The 15,500-nt window shown below is 38.3% G+C and overlaps 1 protein-coding gene and 1 pseudogene across 3 annotated transcripts in view; one reads left to right on the top strand and one right to left on the bottom strand.

Moving 5' to 3' along the window:
• Positions 1-1,202: 1,202 nt before the first annotated feature.
• Positions 1,203-1,983, bottom strand: LOC143876983 (dehydration-responsive element-binding protein 1C pseudogene; annotated as a pseudogene).
• Positions 1,984-2,467: 484 nt separating this feature from the next.
• Positions 2,468-15,500, top strand: part of LOC143876949 (uncharacterized) — a 57,580-nt gene continuing 44,547 nt past the window's right edge. The window contains exons 1-7 of one of the 3 annotated variants that reach the window (XM_077378627.1): positions 2,468-2,923; positions 3,997-4,112; positions 4,420-4,508; positions 4,607-4,681; positions 4,833-4,943; positions 5,535-5,630; positions 6,147-6,623. In XM_077378627.1, the coding sequence (XP_077234742.1) occupies positions 2,517-2,923; positions 3,997-4,112; positions 4,420-4,508; positions 4,607-4,681; positions 4,833-4,943; positions 5,535-5,630; positions 6,147-6,416 (1,164 nt within the window). In that variant the 5' untranslated portion in view covers positions 2,468-2,516 and the 3' untranslated portion in view covers positions 6,417-6,623. Of the gene's footprint in view, positions 2,924-3,983; positions 4,113-4,419; positions 4,509-4,606; positions 4,682-4,832; positions 4,944-5,534; positions 5,767-6,146; positions 6,624-15,500 lie in introns of those variants that run through there. The other 2 variants (XM_077378630.1, XM_077378635.1) reach the window with 2 other exon arrangements.

Below are 15,500 nucleotides of genomic sequence, written 5' to 3'. Positions count from 1 at the left end.
CTTGTAGATCAAGAGGGGAAAGAAGGCTGTGGATTGAAGAAATCCTATTCCCGAAAAAAAGTAACAAAAAAGTTGCAGATCAGAGAAGCGAGGTCGAGGATTTGAAGGAAAAAAAAAATGAACCCACTTACCTTGACAATGAGACCTGAGATTTGCTTCGCCGGAGTTTTTGCTGCCCGTCGGAGGTAGAATCGTCGCCGGAGTGGTCGAGGTTGATGAAGGAGGAGCGCCTAGGGTTTTTGCTCGAGGGAGAGTTGTGAAAAAAAAACACGATGATAGCTTTCTCGCGAGAAAGGAAATTGATTTTCCTATCGATTTAGGCGGAAAATGGGTAGCGCCTTTCGTGAGAATCCATATTTTCCACGTATTTTTTTATGTTTCCACATCATTAACTTTATTTGCCGGAGAAAACAAGCGAACAACAAAATTTGCTATTTCTCAGGAAAATTTGGGGTGTTTTCCTTTCCTTTCGTTTCCTGAGAAGGCAAGTGAACAGAGCCTTAAAGGGCACCCATCATGTGGTTTCCTTCGTGCGCGTACGAAACATGTCCCCCTTAACCATCCTATCTATATTTATTAGAAAGGAACTGCTAGCTGTGTTGTCTCCATTCACGAGGTGGCAGGTCTGAAGTGCGATAGACCAGCGGGGAAAAGCCTTTTGCGATGGACCTTAGCAAATCCCATATTAGAAAATTCTCCCATCCATTTCTACTCTCTCCTCTTACACTCTCCTCCTCACACTCCCCACACTACATGGAAGCCTTTCCCCGTGACTCAAATTTCCACTCACTCCCCTCGCCATAAAATCCCTCCCCTTCCTACAGCAACTCCTTTGCAAACCCACTTTTAGCTATCCTTCCATGAATCTTTGCACTCATACCTTATCCAGGGGAAAGTGCGCATTAATGTTCTAAATCCTCCAAGCTAACTGATAATTGTATCAATGGATGGTAAAATTTTCCAGCTCAAATTATGATTGTATATAGTGGACCTTAAACTTAATTAAATTTGTCATCATTTTATAGGCATCGGAGCTCGATATAAAATCAAGCTAAGTCTCAGCAACCAAACACTTTGAATGCTAGTATAAAATTCTGTGTAAAATTCTACCATTCTGCACTTAAGAGTTGGGTTCTTGAGGATAATCAATGACGTAGATGGGTTTGTTAAATTATTGAAACATGGTTGTGCTGAAGTGCTGATATCATTTCCCATTAAAATACCCTTCTTCCATGGTCCCTACCAAATCCTAATTTGGGGTCCCAGATCAAACAAAAAATTTAAAAAATCCCAAGAACAAGAATAAGTGTAAAACCAAAACTAAACTGAATGACTCCACAGGGGAATGTCCTCACAGGTTTCCACGTCATCCAAGTAGAACCCATTTCTCTCAAATGATGGTGGAGAAAGAAGTAAACCCTCTGCCATGCTTACAAGTAATCCAGGCATACCAAAAATCGCTTCCTCATCCATGTAAAACATATTCTCTTCCAAAACTCCAACTTTCTCCCCCCTCTCTTCTAATTCCGTCGGCTGGAAAACTTCCGCGGCCTCAGCGGCCGCCTTCTGTATGTCCTTAGCATCGCGGGAATCCGGCACCGGCAAAACCAAAGGAGAATCAGCGAAATTTAAGCAGGCAGAACGGCCTCTGAGTGCCATAGCTGCCACGTCGTGAGCACGTGCGGCCATCTCAGCCGTTGGATACGTGCCCAGCCAAATCCGCGATTTCTTGTTTGGTTCTCTCACTTCGCAAACCCATTTCCCGCCGTTGCGTTTTCGGATTCCACGGTAGACTGGGTGACGTGTCTCGTGGAATTTTTTTCGTCCTGCTCGGCGCTTGGGATGGTTGAATGCCAAGTTGGGGACAAGCATATTGTCGGAGAAGGTCGGGGATGAATTTTCCGGTGGGAAAGATGGTTTGAAATCTGAGTTAGAGACGAAGGTTTCCATTGGCTAATAAGTGAACAAGTGAGAGAGCGAGTAAGAGTGTTGTAGTAGTGTAAAGAGAGTTGGGAGTGAGGGTGTTATATATGTAGTGGAGGCGAGAGATTGTCTTACTGTCTCCACGCGCAAATGGAGATGCCCACGTAGAAGCCAAATGGGTTACCACGCTTTGATGACTTGGCACTGCCACCTGTGTCATGAGTCATGGCTGAGATTTTAACACGTTCTACTTTATTGGTGACGTGGGAGTGTGTGTGGCCATAGCTTTGAGCAGCCCAGAATAGGGGGAACATTCCTGAGGCTGACGTGGGAGTTTGTGTGGTCATAGCTCTGGCACTGCCACCTGTCTCATGGCAAGAGGCCCTTAGGGGCATTCTCGTCTTCACAGTTAGGATTTGAATGGTAATGAGCAAACACTGGTCCCACATGGAACATGCTTGTGTAATCGAAATTATTGATCTGATTGACCATCTAGTGCACATGTGGGACCCAATAGGATTAAAGTAGGTTTTCTTATCTGCTCACAGAAACTGCTCAAACACTCATCTGAGAAAACCCTAGCTTTTTCCCCCATGAAAACCCTATCCTCTTCTATGCCTCTTTTCACTCCAAACCCTAATCTCTCCCTCCTCAAATCCCGCTCCAATCTCCCTCGACCTACAACCATCAAAGATTCTAAACTCTCTATAAAACCTCCTCCTCCCGAATTCGATTACAGATCAGAATTCCTCAACGATTCTCGATCTGCAATCCATGAAAAGCATCCAGAACTACTAGATTTAGTCGAAAACGGGAGCTTAGTTCTGATCGAGAAGAGGCGTTTCGGCCCCGTACCGATCTGGAGGAATTCGTTTATGGAGCCAGAGGCAATCTGGTTGATTGGCACATCTCATATCTCAGAAGAGTCTGCTATTGGCGTGGAGCGCGTTGTGAGGGCTGTGAGGCCGGAGAGTGTCGTGGTGGAGCTTTGCCGAAGCAGGCAAGTTTAAGTTAGTGTGATTAGAGTTCACATTGATGAAGGAATTGATAATTCTGAACCTAAAATTGAAATTGATGCGAGATTGCGAAATGAAATTTTGATAAACCTAGGTCCTGTTTGGATTACAGGAAAAACATTTCTGGTGGGAATAAAAAGTTTAGGGGGAAATTTTCTTTTCATGATTTGTAGGGAAATTATGTTATTATGATTAATTTTGATTGATATCATCATAAATTGAAGCTTCCTCTAATTGAACATTGAATAGAGTTGAAATATAAAATATTCCTTTTTTAAAAAAAATATTGAAATTTGGCAATGTTGATGAAGATTAGTTCATTGTAATGAGATTTCATTGTGATGAAGAAATTGTGAATGCTAAACTGGACATTGTGAATGCTGATTTTGGAAGAACCAAATTGAAATTGATTCAAGATTGCAAAAAAACAAAAAAATGAAATTTTGATAAACCTAGTTAAATTAGAAATTTGAATGGTGTTATTTCATCAACCTAATTCCATACTTCAGAGCATGCCGGCATAGTAAAAGCATGAAATGTGTTTCTTAATTAAATTGAAAGACATAAATGGGCCGTTTTGATACATGGATTTATAATCATGGATTTTACAAGCTAAAGACTGGATTTCATAAAGCTAAAACCTAGACTGTACATTTTCAGGATTGTAAAGCCATGTTTTAGCTTATAAAATCTAGGTTTTAGCTTATAAGATCCAAGATTTAGCTTGTAGAATCCTTGTAAATCCAGGTTTTAGCTTGTAAAATTCAAGATTTATGAGCCTGGATTATAAAATCCATGTATCCAAACGGCCCTAAAGACATCATATTTCGAGAAACCCTTAAAGCAGTTCCATTGTGTAGATTCACTCAGTAGAGGTCACAGTTGGTTATTATCTGCTTTATCTAACTGTATTAGCTGCAGTTTAGCTTATCTGTAGAAATGGTAGCAGGGATGTGTTGCTTTCTATAAAAGAGTCAGTTACATGTAGGGCGGGTATCCCTATTTGCTTGTTTCAGTCTTTTTTCCTAACTTAAATTTGTGCAGAACTCATTTTCAGAGCTGGGATAATGTACACTTCCAATGATGATGAGGCCCTCCCGTCTCTAAGGTCAAACATGTTCTCCTTGAGTGGGGCTAGATTTTTTGGTGCTGTTGGTCGTAGCATTAATTTAGGTAAGTTCTAAGTTTTTTCTTTTGTGAAACAAAGCTTGTAAACTGATATAGCTTTGTCAATCTTTTAGTTTGTATATATCTTATGAACTTCTGGTAGTCGTCTAAATTTCAGGAGACTCTCAGCTGACTTTCAAAATACGCATTAATTTTAGAAAATGACAGAAGCACAACAAAGTTCCTGTGAAGGAATTCATGAAAATAGCCTTACATTTTAAAATGGACTTGGAGTGTTTTGTCATTTCATGTTTTGCCTGCAGTTTGAATTAAGCAATAAGTAGCATTTCCTTGGTTTTTTCTACAATGATAGGGGGACAAACTGCTCTTGCATTACGATTGCTTCTGGCAGTATTCTCTTCTAAAATCTCTTCTAATGCAAACCGGCCATTTGGAGATGAGGTACTAGATCAGAAACCATTTATTCCATGATCCCTACTACATTGTTCATATCCTTTACACTTTCCATTCATAGTATTTCTTTTATCTAACATTTGCAGTTTCGTGCTGCTCGTAAAGCATCTGAAGAAGTTGGAGCACAAATAGTGTTGGGGGATCGACCAATCGAAATAACTGTATGTATTTTTATCAAAATGAGATATGGGGTTATTGTTTCGTGATCCATTGAGGATCAAAATCAAGCAAGTTGTTCTATTGTATCATCATGTCGTTTTTTTCCATTCTCCTGATTTGTCAGTTGGGCGTGTTTATTAACTTTTGTTTCAGCTCAAAAGGGCATGGAGCTCTCTCAGATGGAGTGAGAAAATAAGTTTGGTCGTATCACTTCTTCGTGGCATAAATCCATCATCTTTAGATATGCCTGTGAGCAAATTAAAGGTTGGTCTCTTACCAAAGCTTATTTTAATCAGCTGGCTAAGCCAAAATTTGTTGCTGGGATATCTATTTTCATCAGATGCAGTTGCCTGTTTATTACAATTTAGAGTATTAGCTTATTATTTCGATGTTATCTGATGTAGATACATGCTCCACCTCTACAGCTAGCTATGCAATTTTTAAGGATTTCTGTGTCTTTGCACACTGCCTTTGTCAGTCTGCTTTAAATTAGCAAGGCTATCTCACATTTTTACTGATAAAAAAACTAGTTCACGATTTCACATCATGAAACCTGAGTTTGTGGATGATATATTGAGCTTATTCTGCATATTGGGATATAAAGTAACCTTTTTTTGTATGACTTTTTTTTTCAAGTAGGAACTGAAACTGGATGGCTTGTTCTTCTTTTAATCTTATTTTACATATTGGGATAAAGTAATTTATTTGTGGCATGAAACATTAGTTCTGCACTCTTAAGCCTTGAAGTAATTGTGTTGATTTCAGAATATAACAATAAATGTGATGACCCTGTTTCTATGGTTGTAGTTTTCATTGTATTCTTAAACTCATCTTCCATTTTGTACATGGACGTAGGACGGGGATGAGGATCGTAGCCCATTTCAATTGTACGAGCAGTTGAGCCTTTCATATCCTTCTCTCCTGCAGCCTCTTATTCACGAGCGTGACACGGTAGCATATTCTCATATCACTATAAAAATACCAAAGTTACTGTCATTTATCATAAAGGCAATCAAGTTTGGTTTAGGCTTTGTATCTCAAAGTTGAGGTCGTGGGTTCAATCTCAGCTTATCTACAAAAAAAAGAGGTAATCAAATTTGCTTGATTTTAACCAGCAAATTTCCTCACTGATCAAAATGTTTTTTCCTTTTTGAAACAAGTGGCAGACAATGCATAACATAATTAGAATATCGCTCAGCTGTGACCATTTTTTTGTCTCTGACAAAAAAGGTGATTTTCTTTTTTCACTAGGATACTTAGAGATTTCGATATTATGTTACTACTTTTTGCTACTTGTCTACAATGATCAATCCTTGCAGAATTCCTAGTATTTGAGCTATGATGCATTTACATAACTGGAAAAGAAAAAAACAGACAGCCACCTTTTTCTCATCATTTTATCATTTTTTTTTTCTGCAGTCTCCTGTGGAATGAACTGAAAATGTTGACATGTGATTGTTGTTTCAGTATCTTGCATGGTCTCTGAAGAGGAGCAAAGCTGTGAATAGCAGTAAGAGAGTAGTGGGAGTTATCGGGAAGGGTCACATGAATGGAGTTACATATGCATTGGTATCAGACCTTGGTGACTTGCGGTTTCGGGATCTTGTTGGTAAAAGGCCATTTGGTGACAGTTCTAATGGCTGGATTGAGGCCATCCTCAAGAGTTTAGTCAGGGACACAGTTGTAGGAGTTGTGTTGTGGGCTCTGTATGAACAGCTGAAGGGTGCACTGTTGTAAAGCACCCTTCAACAGTGCTTTACAACAGTGAACCTTTCAAATGGTAGGAGGCCATTTGGTAAGTTATCTGGCCTTTGATTCATATAACCTGTTACTCTTTTGATAGTTTAACTTGAAAGAGAAATTGCAGGAATTTCTTTATTTGTTTCTGGGGAAACACTCATTTGTAATGAGCTCATATATTTTATGGAAAATGCTAAAAAAAAAGTTGCTTTCTCTCCTTTAAAGACATAGAAGTCAAGGTGCCCTTTGGGCCAGCACAACATGGCACGATTCGGTCACGGGCCCACCGCACGAATGTTCTTGGAGTTGGGCACGGCCTGTAGCTCCACTTGAGTCGTGCCGGCCCGCTTTTTTAATAAAATTTTGCCTGAAATAATTAAATTAAGTAAAAATTTAACTCTAACCCTGCCGTCGCGAGCCACAGGCCGGCATGGCACTGCCCGCCTTGCCTAACACCCAGCACAGCACAGCCCATGGCCCACCACTGTAGCAATTCGTGCGGTGCCGGAATTTACGAATTCTAGGCTACTTGTACTTTGTGTGTGTGTGGACATTGTTAGAGACTTGCAGTTTGAAGGCGCTAAAGTTGACGTCAAATAGCGTTAAAGTTGCCTAGTGTTCACGTTATAAGGGCGGCAAATGCGCACCGGAGAGGGGGTGAAAATATCATCTCCTCATCCATTATCGAAAATGCTAGAAAGGTTACTTTTATGCTCCTTCCTAAAAGGCACTTATTGATTACCCTATCTTAAGAACAACCATATATACGGCCAAAAGCTGTTGAGAAGAACACCATGATCTGAAGACCCAAGACCCTTAATCCATCAAGCCTCGTTAGGGCATTGAGTTCTGTAATCCCTTATCTTACACCTGGGATATCCGGTCCTTATGAGAGTCGCCTCATGATGTTCTACAAGATCCCACGGTCTTGATTTCACATGCATGCCACTTGTTGTATCTAAAATTTTCAAATCTTATCAAAATTGGGCTCTAATTATTAATGCTTCATAAATTTATAATCTCTTATATCTAATTGATCATACCAGCCACTGTTCCTGGTTTGCAATAATCCTGTGGAATAAGATATGAGAATATTTCTTAAGGAAAAGCTACATAAAATGCATGCCGTATGTAAGTATATATTGTATAGTGTATATACGTACATTGAAAGATTCTCAAGTCTCTTCGGTGGAATCTGTAGTGGTAGTCACAGCAACTATGGAATAAGGCATGGTAGTAATAGTGGCACCAATGGCAGGTACATGGACTCATGTCTGGCTATTACCAACTTGGCCAGGGGTAAGAGGCGATGGTAATGGAAGCAACACCTATTTGATAAATAATACTTTCTATTACCTTTTATATAAAATACAGCCCCCATAAATATTAATTATCCGAGCCTGCATTATTTGTCAACTTTTTCTTCTGTTTTCTTCCCATTTTTAGGTCCGAAAACTTGTTTGTTTCCATCGTGAAAGCCAAAAACAGAATAAATACATGACAACAAGGTGCAGATAAAACTTGAAGGCAATGAATCCTCAGGTTTCAATAATGAATATTCTGATTCACAAAAAGATATAATAAGTATCATAAAAAAAAAGATATAATAAGAAAATTCTACAATAAAATACAAATAACAAATAAAGTTTATAATTGTGTACATATGCATGAAAGCTTGAACCCTGGAAAATTCAAGGCTTCCATGTTTTCATCGTGGAATCCATTCCGCATGTCACAAGCAAATTCCTGTGAGGATGATGAGCGACAGCAAGCACGTCCTTCTCATGAACCTGCAACAAAAGAAAGCTAGCAGTTGAAACGTGATGATGAACTTGGGAGCTTGCAATCAGCATACAGTAACTTATCTAACATGTAGCAAAGGCTAATACTACAGATAATAAGAAACAAAGCTGTTAAATCTGCAATAGGATTAAACATTTTGGCAGCTTTGTAAAATCATCAGAAATAGAATTTTTAGAAGTGTAAACATTGGGTTTTCAATATATCTAAGTACTGCCCAAACATTTTTCCAAAACTGATTATTGGACTCAATTTTTAAAGTTTAATTTTGAGTCCAATAATCAATTTTGGACTCGCAATCGGATTTCAAAATCTATGAAAATCCAATAATGTTAAGGGGCCGTTTGGATACGCTGATTTTAGAATCTTGGATTTCCTCCAAATCGTAGGTGGGAGACGAGAGAAGGAGACCAGCCGTCGTTTTCTGTTTCCTCACCCTTCTTTCCGTCAGCAAGAGAGCAGGAGATCATCCCATCTTTCCTGGTTTTATAAATCTCAGGATGTGCGAAAGATTTCTAAAACTTGAATTTCTTACTTTAAATCCAAGATTCTAAAGAGAAGTGAAGCGGTCATCTAAGCTATAGCTCAAAAACACGTGACACCACATTTTTGGGGGGATCCAAAGCATTCATTTCGAAGGCCCTTCCATAGATAGGGTGTGTGCCAAAAATCAGCCCTATAGGATCATCCTAACCCAATCAAAGGTGGAGTGGAAAATGGACAGACACTATGTGTCCATGCTTCTGCGCATTTTTTCCCTCAACAGATGGCAGAGTTAGGATGATCCTATAGGGCTGATTTTTGGTACACACCCTATCCGTGGAAGGGCCTTCCAACTGAATGCTTTGGATCCCCAAAAAATGTAGGGCCACATGTGTTTTTGAGCTATAGCTTAGATAAGCTTATCTAAGCTATAGCTTAGGAATACTTTCCTCATATATATATGTATATATATATATATATATATATATATATATATATATATATATATATATATATACATATGTATGTATATATATATATATATATATATATATATAAGCTTCCTGAGGTTAACCTTATCTGAGAATAGAGTTCCTGAGGTTAACTTCATATAAGCTTATATGAGGTGGCACTCACAAAACATAAGGCGCCCACTTTGTTTGGATGATCCAAACCATTCATTTGCAAGGCCCCATCATAGATAGGGTGTGTACCAAAAATCAGCTCCATTAGATCATCCTAACCCCTCTAAAAGTGGAGGCAAAAATGGGCAGATTTGTGGACAGAAAGCTGTTGGAGAAAGGCGTTTTTAAATCCTTTATACTTTAACACTCCCCCTCATGTGTGGCCCCTCTTTCTTGGGTTGGCCTACACGTGGCACATGTGGCCCCTCTTTTGGGTTTGGCCGTTGCATGTGGAGTTTTGCTATCCTGGAGGTTTGAATTCAAGACCTTTGTTCTGATACCAAGTGAAACAACCAATTACTCCAAAAGCTTAAGCTGTTGGAAAAGGCGTTTTTTAAAGTATAAAAAGCTTTTGGAGTAATTCGTTGTTTCACATGGTATCAGAGCAAAGGTCCCGAGTTCAAACCTCCTTGATATCAAAACTCCACATGCAATGGCCAAACCCAAAAGTGGGGCCACATGTGCCACGTGTGAGCCAACCCAAAGAAAGAGGGACCACAGGTGAGGGGGAGTGTTAAAGTATAAAAGATTAAATAACGCCTTCTCCAACAGCTTAAGCTTTTTGAGTAACTGGTAGTTTCACAATACCCATTCCACAGCAATATCTCCTTAACCAGCAGCCCAGAAAAACATTTATAATTCAAAAATACATGTGACGGTTTTTTGAACTAGTATGGGTGGTGCCATACACATCTACAAAATAGCATAAACAAATAGCTCAAAGTGTATCAACTTGAACGATATAACTTTAAGACAACTACCTCCAATCTCCCATATAAATGCATCCATGATGTATGCATGTTAGTATGTTACTGTGTAAGTAAGGACACATCACACAAGTATTTAAGCATGTACAAGAGTACATACATATGAATGTATGATGCTAGCATTTAAGTTTCAAATACCAGAAATCCAGGAATGATTTCAAAACATGCATCTCATTCAACTAACAAAATTTGTAGGGCAAACAATCTGTAGTCTTTGTATCCCAAACCTGCAATAAGCAAAAAAGTTGATGCCAAGATGCAAAAACTGCAGGGTAAAATAACCTTAGATGCCGAGGAAGACCAGAAAGTAAAGGGCACATGCAGAGTGGAACTAACCTTTACAGTGCAATCGCTGGAGGCAGTAATTACACGACCTCCATCATTTGTAAAGATCGCATTATTCACAGAAGACGTGTGGCCACGGAATTCTTTCAACAACTTACCAGACTTAAGGCCATGGATTCTGCCATTAATGATCAGTAAAATTCTCGCAAATCAGATAAATCCAAGCAATATTCCTAGTCAAATGATAATTTCTTAAGGTTCTTACCAGCAGAACTACCGTTGCATATCAACCATGGTTTTAAATTTCCGCCAAAACCGACACGAAATGACCAAAATGTTTCCATTTCATCCCCACAGAAACCGAAATGACCGAAATGCATAAACCAAAATCGTAAGTGTAATAGTTGTATACTATATTAGTATGTATTATATAATTATATTTATAAGAAGTAAATGAAAAATGTGTTGCATGCATTATTTATAAATACTAATATGAATTACAAGTGAAATTCGGCAGGTACTAAATTGTTTGACATACTGCCGTGCATGTCATTAGGTGTTTGATGTTTTTAAACCATTATAGATGGTTGTCTTGCTTATATGATGATTTTTACGTGCGTATTTCTGCTTATTCTAGCCTTTCCTGAAGTTTCATCTTTAAATTCTATCATCTGCATATGTTTTCATTCATTTTCTTGATTTTACAGGATTTCCACTGAAATTTCCACCAAAACTGAAACATTTCCGTTTCCGTTGCAACTGAAATCGAAACAGAAATTTAAAACCTTGATATCAACGGGGTCATTACCAAAGGCATCCATTATAGAACTTTTGCATGGATGTGGTAACAAAAATAAATATCTAGATGATAATTTCTTAAGGTTCTTACCAACAGAACTACCGTTGCATATCAACGGGGCCATTACCAAAGTTATCTATTATAGAACTTTCGCATAGGGGTTGGGGGGTCATTATAAAAGTCATCCATGAAACATAGAAAGGAAAACTATCTCCCCAAGTTGTCATTATCGGGGAGAATCCCACCAAGGCTTAGGTTTCCAAAACATGACCCATCAAAGCTGATCTTAAGGACACCTAGTGGAGGAGGCAATCAACGGGGCGACCAACAATCTAGGAATGTGCAGCTGACCCAAATCATAACCCAGGTAGCTCGAAGAGAGGACTCTGACACACCATGAAACTTCTTTAGCCCCATCGTCGAACTAACTATGATAGAAAAACTAAATGGCAAATGACAACATAAAGGATCCCTTGAAGATCCTCAAATTCCTCTTATTTCAATTCCACACCATCAATAGCACTGCAGCCAGAGGAAAGTGCCAAAGAATCCTGCCCCTTGAAGACCAAGGGGCAAAGGCCGAAGAACCAACCAGCTCATCAATATGCTTTGGAAATACCCATCACACCTCAAAAAGAGAAAAAACGGGCCTCCAAATCTCTACCATAAAGCTACAATGGATGAAAATATGGTTCATCATTTTCGTTACCCAACCACACAAACTAAATCTGCTAATGTTGATCTAGTTTCGATTTAGCAATGATCAATTGTGAGAATCTTGTCCAAGTAAATCGTCCAACAGAACACAACAACATGAGGGGACGGGTTCTCCCACACCCTCCAGGTTGGGATGTGGTCACTAAGATGCCCACCAACCTGAGAAACAATTAGGTTGTGTTCTTCAACTATTTTTCGGAACCATTTTTCACATTTTACGCTCCGTCGGAAGAAACTTTATCCAAAATGTCATTCTTTAACAACTATAATAAGATATTTGAAAGAATCGTCCAGATTTTTAGAGTTTATTTTTTTGAACGGATATTTTTTGCTCCAAAGGATGAAGATCGACTCATCCGGATGCTTATTCACGTTTACCCCTCTGCAACCTCTTCATGTTTTCCTTCTCTCCACCTCTATCCACCCCAAGAGAACAACCATCACCATCTATTCTATCAACATTGTGTAGACACCCCATTTTGACCGTGCCCTAATCCCTTCATGTTTGAGCAAAGCCTCATCAGATAAATGAGATAGAACCCCAAATTTCACCCCAAGCTAGCTTAGGGTCCTAGCTAAGCCCCTGCAAAGTTTCAGGAAGAGCCGAGCTCGTTTGCCCAGCAATCAGGTTGAGAGGGTGTGTGTAGTGTAAATGGGGGGTGGCCCACTAGGTTTTTCATTTTTACCCTAAAAACCTTGTATTTTAAAAAAAATTCAAGTTATCCAAAGACCCCAAATACCCATGAATACATTTTCAGAAGCCTTAGGATCTCAGAATTGTCTCGGCAAAATTTCAGAAAAATCCACCAAGAAAATTCGAAAAAGACAAGCAGAGTTAGTGCAGTTATCAAGCTGTAGGGGGGTGAATCATCCGGTCAGGGTCGCACATTTGTGCGCTTATCAGTGGTAGTGCCAATATCATTTCTGAAATTTTCTATAAGAATGAAAAATCATCAGCTTAACAAAAAAAAAAAGGAGAGAGAGAACGAGAGATTATTTTCTTCCCCAAATTCCCTAAATCCTATCTCCTCCGATCTTCTTTTCCGTCAATCCCCGGCCATTCACCGGCCAATCTACAGTCAAATTCCGATCATCCTTCAGCCAATTAGCTCTTGTTCTACATCAAACTAGGAAATATTAGATCGTTGCTATTCTCTCCCAAATCTCATTACAGAAACTTTTAATTTTAGATTTGAAACCCTAACTCCGGCCTAGCTCCGGTAGATTTCCAGTCAAGAGATCTCTCTAGTTCCTCGTTTTTTTTTTAGATCTGTCACTCAAAACTTTACATCTGTCCATTAAAATCGTAGATCTGTTCATCAAAACCCTAGATCTAGATCTTGAAACCCTAATCCTTTTGTTTTTTCTTCTCTGTCCGTTTTTTTTTTCCGGCAGTAAAACTCCGGTCATCTTCTTTGGCAAGTCTGTCGAAGCTCCGGTCAGTCATTGTCCTCTTCGATCAGCGAGCTTTTCTCTAAAACTAAGAACCGGTGCCGATTTCCAGCGAGCTTCTAATCATATTCCTTGAGATTCCGACTTTTCTCCGGTGGATTTTTCTGACTCCGGTCAATATATCTTTTACGACATTAAGGATATTTTAAGGCATTTTTCACTTTCAAAGAAGAAATCAGCAGATATTTGGTTCAATTTTCAGAATATTGCAAGAAACTGTTCATCAACTTTAAGAAAAGGTGTGAAATTGTCAATAGCAAGTAAGATCTTCATCTTCTCTTATACAATTTCAAGATCTGATTGATTTTTTTTTACTACTGATAAGCCATTGAATTTTATCAAATTCGGAACTATACATAATTTAATCCATGCCTTGTATAATTTGGAGTCAGTTCATTTACTTGAGGATTCAATTCATGTCCTATGTTATAAAGTTGACTTATTCATTCGTAATCCAGTTTATGTTCTGTATATAGTTCAACTTATGTTTTGAATGATATAAGGTCTGTTTAGTTCTTATCTTTTATATTTATAAAAATCACTCAGTTCATGTATTGATATGATAGGTAATTGATTCACCCATTTATAGTTCAATCTTACTCTGTATGTTTATACAAAATTAGCTCATCCATTTCTGTATCTCAGCTCAGCCATGCCTATGTGTGTCTGTATGTAACCTTGTATTAATAAAGGATATCTTTTTATATAAAAAAGAAGAAGAAGAAGAAATGTATTCTTGGGATGGTTACCTTATAGCTTTACTTTGTATTTGTTTCAGAGGCTTGGTTACCGTTCAATGAGTTTTATGTGCTCTGTAGTTGTGGTTTGTAAAAGTTCAAACAGGCACAATTACTGTTCATCTTTGCCTAGTTGTTGTCTTATAATTTCCTACACTTCACAACTATGATTTGGGCACACAGTTGTTATCTTGTAATTTCTTGCACTTCACTGTTATAATTTCAGATGGGATAGAATCATATTAGTGTTATTTGGCATTTCATAACTGCTGTCCTATAGCTTCCTGCACTTTATGATTATGGTTGGCATTTGGTCCATAAGTCCATACAATTTGTCACACCTTGCAGATTCCTGTTTAGCCCAGTTTTGTCTCACCTTGCTGCCCTGTTTGTTCACATCTTACTCCCATGTTAGCATAAATATTATCCACATTTTCAATTCCTTATTATGTGTAATTCTGCTCATAAGTGCTGCTCCCAGTTTCACATAGATTCAGTTTAACAAATCTATTTGCAATTCATCCAGTTTTTATGTGTTAAATTCTGCACATATCAATCTCATTTTTATGCACAAATATGTTCATGTTTTTGCCCCAGTTTTGACACTAATTCTACATGTACCAGTCCAACTTTATGCATAAATCTGCCCATGATTCTACCCCTGTTTTACACAAAATCCGTCCATAAGTTCGGCACAGTTTTATGTACAAATCTGATTATATTTTGGTTTATTTTTGATGTACAAATCTGTACATATCATCTTCAGTTACACACGAATCTGTTTGTATTTTGGTCCGAATTTATGCATAAAATTTGTCCATTACCACCCCATTATTATCTGCATTTTAAGGAAAATATATAATTCATTTTTTTTACAAAAGCAGATTATCCAGTACACACATTAAGGGGAGTAGTGTTGACACCACTATGGTCATCATGTACACTATTTTGACTCACTTTTGATTATCCATTTGAAGAATGATATTAGTCTAATCAGGCATGACAGTTACATAGTTTGATTTTTTATGGGCAAGCTAGAGCATTTTGAGCTCAAAATTCAGCCACCGTTTTGGACATGAATCTGTCCACATTTTCAGTTTTGTCTTAACATAATTTGTCCATAAATTCTAGCTTACATTTGGCAGCCACTCTCACTTTCAAAATATGTAACCGCTACTTCACTTAAGCATTTGGCAGCCACCTTTTCACTTTAAAAAAAAAAGAGAGTATAGTCTGCATTTCATTTTGGCATTTGGAATCATTCTTTTGCTTAGGATATGTACAATACTCTTACACTCCTTAATATTTGCAGCCCTCATGGTGCTTTTACATGTGTATCTCTCTTTTACTTTGATATA

The sequence above is a fragment of the Tasmannia lanceolata genome, unplaced genomic scaffold (assembly GCF_043159265.1).
Source record: "Tasmannia lanceolata isolate RefF3 unplaced genomic scaffold, GAP_Taslan_0.1 ptg000002l, whole genome shotgun sequence".
Lineage (NCBI taxonomy): Eukaryota > Viridiplantae > Streptophyta > Magnoliopsida > Canellales > Winteraceae > Tasmannia > Tasmannia lanceolata.
This window is presented reverse-complemented; position numbering and strand designations above follow the sequence as displayed.